The sequence below is a fragment of the Semicossyphus pulcher genome, unplaced genomic scaffold (assembly GCF_022749685.1).
Source record: "Semicossyphus pulcher isolate SPU_LCO1_2020_fin unplaced genomic scaffold, fSemPul1.0.p SCAF_17, whole genome shotgun sequence".
Taxonomy (NCBI): domain Eukaryota; kingdom Metazoa; phylum Chordata; class Actinopteri; order Labriformes; family Labridae; genus Semicossyphus; species Semicossyphus pulcher.
This window is the reverse complement of record NW_027211681.1, coordinates 2895364-2902332: the sequence shown is the minus strand read 5'-3', so window position 1 is coordinate 2902332 and position 6969 is coordinate 2895364. Positions and strand designations below refer to the sequence as shown.

General features: G+C 38.9%; 2 protein-coding genes across 2 annotated transcripts; one reads left to right on the top strand and one right to left on the bottom strand.

Annotated features, from left to right (window-relative positions):
- Window positions 1–1035: 1035 nt before the first annotated feature.
- Window positions 1036–2986, top strand: LOC138594522 (regulator of G-protein signaling 5). Its single transcript, XM_069665646.1, has 5 exons — window positions 1036–1126; window positions 1236–1292; window positions 1375–1427; window positions 1877–2040; window positions 2191–2986. Exons 1-5 carry the CDS (start codon window positions 1083–1085, stop codon window positions 2356–2358), a joined length of 486 nt encoding a protein of 161 aa, XP_069521747.1. The 5' UTR covers window positions 1036–1082; the 3' UTR covers window positions 2359–2986.
- Window positions 2987–3047: 61 nt separating this feature from the next.
- Window positions 3048–4637, bottom strand: cunh19orf53 (chromosome unknown C19orf53 homolog). The gene is made up of 3 exons (XM_069665648.1): window positions 4536–4637; window positions 3752–3807; window positions 3048–3604 (listed from the first exon to the last, which is right to left on the bottom strand). The coding sequence occupies exons 1-3, from the start codon at window positions 4624–4626 to the stop codon at window positions 3458–3460; spliced, it is 294 nt and encodes a 97-aa protein (XP_069521749.1). The 5' UTR covers window positions 4627–4637; the 3' UTR covers window positions 3048–3457.
- Window positions 4638–6969: the final 2332 nt, after the last annotated feature.

Below are 6969 nucleotides of genomic sequence, written 5' to 3'. Positions count from 1 at the left end.
AGGCTTTAAATGAAAATGATGGCAGCACTTTTATTGTTAGAGAATTTTCACATTGTTGCATAAAGATCCTTTCAAGTCAAGACATATTATACAAAATGTTAGGAAAGCACAGTGTAGTCTTTCTCACTAAGCAAAGGAGAAAAAATGAATTGTTTATAAGTACGGTAGTGGTTATGTTAAAAGTTTTGAATGTCTGTCAGTAAGAACTGGTGGCTTCAAGTTTACATATCACACTTAATGAGACTTCAAACTAGTTACATGCACATATTTACCCCAGTTTTTCAGGGTGAGCAAAGAAACTTTCACCCTTCAGCAGATGACAGTATAAACAAACTCTGGATATACATCATCCTGCAGAGTGAAGGTTAAACTTCCAAGTGAAGGACCGAGAAGTAAAACAGAGCAGAAGGGGCTTAAAGTAAAAGACCTGCGTGTTTCTTCCAACACTGTAAATAAAAAACTTTAAAAAACTAGAGATATATTTTTTCCAAAAACCAATGGGTCAATAGAGATATGGGGGCAAATTGAGGGTTTGAAGATGTATGCCTGACAATTTACTGTAAAATAACTTACACAAAACAAACACCGAACTGTTTGGTGCAAGTTCTTAAAACAGACAAAGAAAAGTAACTAAAAACAAAGAGTAAGGAAAATGAGAGTTGTATTGTTGACCTAAAGTGAATTCAACTCCTCAGAGACGAGTGATGTTGCCAGAACACCTGCTCCTCTATCTTCACTTTATTCTCTTGTGATAAACACTCTAAATGAGAGTTACTGTTAACGATCCCTGAACACACACACACACACACTGAAGTTCCCCTTGCTTTAATTTTCCTATGTGCTGATTGCTTTGTATGTCCTGTTGACAGGCCCGCCTGGCTTTCCACACGTACACCACCTCTGTCATTCAGCTGCTTTCACCTCTTTTCAGCTGTTGCTTCTACACCTGCTGGTCGGACAAATCAGATAACAGAGAGGTAGACTATATAAGAGCAGCACACTGTAGTTCAGGACCTTGACTAGCTGAAGGAAAAGATTTCGATTAAATACAGCTTGGTCTCATCTTTTCATCAAAGACATCAATGTGTAAGGGGCTCTCCTCCCTGCCCTCCTCATGCCTGGAGAAGTAAGTATACAAATGGGTTGTAATGTTTTCTATGTGAAGAAGTGATTTACTGTCTGCACAGTTTGTTTTATATAGTAAGTGTTGTACTTATGTGATTTTCATTCATCAGGGCAAAGGGGATGCGGGTCAAGTTAAGCCATCTGGCTGAAACGCACCACAAACACAAGTAAGCCTGCTGAAACCAGAGGTAGTAATTCAACTCAGGGGCAAGTTATAACAGTGAAGCTGAGTTTGGTCTCTGTTCTCAGGGCTCAGGATGGAAAACCTCCTCAGGACCTGGAAACTCTGCTGAACCACAAAAGTAAGAAGGCTCTTTATCATTTCAACAACACGTGTAGGTCTCTTTAACACATTCGGACATGTTCGCTGTAATGAAAACGCATATGTTAATGTTATTGTGTCTGAACTGAATTTTACACCTACATGGAAATACAACACTAAACTGCTAGAGTATCCCTTTAGGAAGTGTCGTCCTTCAGATTTGAAGTGAGTTTATTCCTACTGTACACATTTTACACAAATTTTCCATGAAGGTACCACATGGAAGTCCTAAGGTTTGATTTTTGAATATTTTGGCCCATCAGAGGCATATCAGAGCGAAGAAAGCCTGAGAGGCTCTGATTCGAATATTTAAGAGGCCTCAGTTTTTGGAACTTTCCTTCTTTTTCACATTGACTTTTTGATTTGTCTCCTCCCGTCGCCCTCCCTCGAGCTTGTTCTCTCGTCCTCTTTCATTCGTCTTTCTCCCAGGTGGTCTGCAGGCGTTTCGGGGGTTCCTGCAGAAAGAGTTCAGTGAGGAGAACCTGGAGTTCTGGTTGGCCTGTGAGGACTACAGGGTTTCTCCTTCACACCTGCAGAAGACCAAGGGCAGCAGCATCTACTGCCAGTTCATCAACCCTGACGCCCCGCAGGAGGTCAGTGAGGAGGAGTGTGATGCAAAAGAGAGCTCTGAGATTGATGACAGTGCACGAACAGTCAGCAAAACGTAACGACTAAAAATAAGTGGAGTCAGGCGAATGATTTAAAGCGCTTCAATTAATAATCTGTTCAACTTTCCCCCTTAGGTGAACTTGGACGCAGAGACCCGGGAGGCTCTGCTGAGTATGATGGACTCTCTGTGCGCTGACACGTTCAACACGGCACAGCAGAGGATCTACAATTTGATGGCCAAAGACTCCTTCCCCAGGTTCCTGCGCTCTCCTCTGCGTATAGAGGCCATTAAAGCTTTCTAAGCATGTGCTGTCTTATCTTAGATCTGCTTTAGATACAAGTGCTGATGAATCTGTCCTGCTAGACATTTTGATTGTAGTTCACAAGTTATTTTAACAACTAGCTTGTTTTGTGATTGTTTTAGCCATATGGTAGTGCTGTCCTTATGCGCTGTAGGCATGATGCATGTTGCTATTGTTGTGACACTGAGTTGTACACATAGTGAGAAGCTTATTAAAAACCTTAATTATGAAGCTTTAATGTAGAAGCTGCATTCGATTGTATATCTGGCCTGTATAAGCTACAAGTAACCTCCACAAATGACTTGCCTCATATAATGAAACTCCTTAAGTGGTATGAAATGACATCTGAATATTTAACGTACACATTGCCTATCAGCTTTGTTATTTTAGCTCAGAAGCCATTTCTAGCACAGGCTGCTTGAGACTATGACAGTTTATATTATTAAAAAAACATCCTAGGGCATAACTCAGCTAAACAGATTCACCATGGCTTTGAGAGGGACTTAAAGCTCATACAGGGTGCAATATCGAAACACCACCGTAAATAGTAGTAGGTTGCCTCTCAGCCACACTGCTCTGGTTTAGATCAGGTCATTAAATTCAACAATTAAAAACACAAAAATTAAAAAGGGGCGCTTTAAAACATGAGTTTCACTAAAGAACTTTATAAAAGTTTTTGTTGTTCCACATAAGAATGACCCAAAAGTCAGTTTTCAATCAGCGTTTATGACAAAACAAAACAGAGCAAGCAAATAAAACAGGAACTCAGTGAGAGTGAATTAAGTTCTTTGGTGCCCCCTAGTGGACGTTTATGTAATTTCCACGGTCCATATCCATTTCATGTCCTGAATGCTGGTTCATTTATTTTTTTTTACAGTTAATTATAAACTGAAATACTAAAACTGGCATATTTACAAGAAGGGCTCTGGGTATTTCTATTTGTCTGAAGTCAGCTCACACATTCAAGATAAAAACAAAGAGAAAGCAGGCAAGTCTCTTAAATTTAAGTCATGGGGTTAATGTAGCTCACTGACCACTTGACAAAGTCCATAAGTTTAGTACATTCACCCTCTGTAGGTGTCCGGTTGTGCATCATGTCCTATTTGGAGCTGGTTCCTGGCCGGGCTGCTCCTGGTTTGTCTTTACCTTCAGGCCCTTTGACCACACTCAGTTTTTTGTGGAGGGATGAGCTTGCCTTCTGGGTCACCTCCTGCTCAATCTTATTCCTGATAGCAACCTCTAGACCCTTCAGGGAGGATCAGAGCAGAGCAAAGTTGAGTGTAAGTTAAGCTCACCAATATATTAACCGTCAAATTCTTTTATGAAATGTAAAGAGCTAAGACAAAACAAACTGCCACTCTGCTCTTGTCGTTGTTTTTAAACTTGTCCTCACCTTCTTCAGCTTCTGTTGCTGGACAACTTGAGCCTTCTTTGGCGCAATGATCCTTCCTTTACAAAAGGAAAAAAAGAACAAGTTAGTGTCAAAATTTCCAAGTGCTATAATAACCAGTAAATCAAGTAAACTAATAAACCCCCACATAAAAGTCTGACTATGTCACATACACCCGGCGGTAAGTCTAATGGGTAAAGCATTTTAAAACTATTGCAGACTACTACACAGACCTTATGGTGATTTTTGGAGGATGTACTTTTTACAGTTTTTACAGTAGTGCTGTTTAACTGTTATACTGAAAGGTGTTTCTGATATTTACTCACACTGCACGGGTAGGGACAGAAGAGTAGGAACTATTTTCAGTGTACTGTGAAGGCTTAAAAACGGATTTGTTAAAGATTCTGTATAAAATAAAACAGTATAAGAGGCAAACCCCGGTTTTCGGTGGTTTCCTCTGGAAATATCCAAATCATCTTAGTTTAAACACAGTAAGCAAGGTACTTAACCTCCTTAGGTAAAGAACCACTGACCATATGCCTTTAAAAGTTTTCGTTTAACTTATTAAGTCTAAGATGAGCTTCAACTTAAAAACAATATTTGGGGACGCTCGCCTTACTGTTATAAATACTTCAAATACTTGCTGCTCGCTATTATAAATAATCAAACCTGAGCCAATTTACCAACGTGGTCAGCTGTTTCCATGAGGCTCACATGTTTACGCTTTTTTGGTTAAAATAGCTTCTAAATATTTTCAGCAACTCAGTTGCTGTTTTTAAATACGTACCTCCTTTCTTCGGTCCTTTCTGTTTGTTTTGTTGGGGTTTCTTAGAGGCTCCTGGCCGCTGAACTTTAAACTTCTTTGAGCCTTGAGCCATCTTTGCTAACCGGAAATACACAAGAGGCAGTTCTTTTTCTACGCTCTGAATAGTGTTTTTTATCCTGCATTGTTGCATTGGCGCCACCTACAGGAGGCGCTTCTTCTTCTTCTTCTTCTTCTTCTTCTTCTTCTTCTTCTTCTTCTTCTGCTTCTTCTTCTTCGTTTAGTTTAATGGCGGGTTGCAACCATTACGTCTTAGGTGCATACCGCCACCTACTGTACCGTTATATGTAGTATGAAAGTTGTCAGAGAATGACTTTACCTCAGATAAATTGATAATAATAATATAAAAAATATATCCTATCTCTTCAAATATTCTACAACTGCTTTCTGTGTGCACTGTACCCCTTCACCTGATGTTCCCAGAATACCCTTAAGGTCCAATTCCCTTCCTGCCTCACTAATCATTTGTGCTAATCTTCTTTCTTCCCTACATTTTCCACAAGGTAATGCATGAGCATTCTCTGTGATCTTACATTCAGAGCACTCAGACATATTTTTCCCTAACATAAACAGTGTTTTGTTTAGTCCTGTATGATCAAACCTTAGTCTAGTTGAAAGTATCTCCTCCCTTCTGTTTCTTCTAGATACTCCCTTTGCATTAATGGATTTCTGTATTGCATAATATTTCCTTCCTTTGTTATCCCTATCCCTTCTATCCTGCCATTTCTTCATGATTTCTTTTTTAAGGATTGCCTTAACTTCCCCTTTTCCAAACTGTAAGTCCAACACCTCTCTTCTTATTTTCTTCTTCTTTTTTTATTCACTTTTTATAGCGGATGGCAACCAGCTTTCATGTGCGTTACCGCCACCTGCTGTGTTGAAGTGTGGACTACATTTATAACCTCAATAAAAATAACAAAGCCATGTTTCACTGAACACTAAATTCTTTTGATTAGCCCAGTGTTTCTTAAATAGCAGAATCCTAATCCAATGGCAAATTACTTTCTTAAAGTCAGTTATTCCTCTCCAAGCTTCCTGATGTCCGTCTTTCGTTTTTCTCATTCTGTGGAATATTTTTTATAAGCATTGTTGTAAAAGAACATGTTCTACTGATTCCTCTAGCTGGCAGTGTGGACACAATCCTGTAGGACATTTGTTTATTGGATGCAGTGTTTTAGCGACAGACTGATATACTGCATTGCGTTTGAGACAGAAAATCAAAACTTTCATTTTATTGTGGTTTTATTCTTTTTACTGTATTGATGTGAAAGAGAAAATCTTGTAATTCATGACTGCACTTTACAGCATTATATTCATATACGTATATATAAAAAAAATCCAGTTTTGAACTATTTCCACATGTTACAAAATAAACCCAGATCAAGTGATTATCAATAACAACAATAACATACTTGCACTTAAAGAGGCCATCTGAACAACACTCCTTCCATTTGCAGGCCATACTAATTATTAAGAGAATAATACACAAGCACCTGGTTTGATTAATCAAATCAATGTGGAAAATACATGGCAAGCAGCGCTAAACTTTGGCACCTGACCATAAGTATGTGTCTGGCGTCTCAACAGGGGTTGGTTGAACTTTTTTACATACAGTACTATATTGCTGCTGCTTCAAAAGTATGGTGTAAAAATCATATTGTTATGCAGAAACAATTCAGCCGCAACCCAACATAACACACTAGCCTGAACCTAGGCTACTTTGGCAAACTAAAAGCACCACCGCCACAAATTATTCGTCACATTGGATTTACAATAGAAATATTAGTGAGATGTTGAGAATTTTAATCCTTTTTTTTCCTTCTGCAATCTGTCAATCTGCTCTGTTGTAGCCTTGCACAATGAGTGCTTGTGTTCATGCATTTCAGTGTTTGAGTCCGTGTAGGCAGACGGAGAGGTAGTGTGTATGGTTGAGGAGGCCTCCCCAGTGTGGTGTACTAATGGCCTAGTCACTAGGAATCACAATGTCATGAAATAAAACAACAAACCACAGCCATACATTTATAATCATGATGTACAAAAAAAAATCTTGTACTTTTTAAGAATATAGAAAGAAATTATATGTGGCTGGTCTGACGGCCACAAAGTTGCTACATATGTCTGGAACACCGTCTAAATTTGCCCCCAAACACTTAATGTCTTCGACTGTACAGAACCAAAGAAAGTAAATACTAATACACACGTGTCCTTTATGCTCCTGTGTGACCTACCAGCATCTTTGTGAGTTGAGGTTTGAAGAGTGGGCAGAGGACAAACAAAGAGGGAGGAGATGAAAGTGAAGACAGAAGCAAGCTTATATTACAGCAAGATATGTATAATGATATTATGGATACTGCAGTTATTATTATTCATATTATGCTTTTTTTAAAGTGTGTTTTCT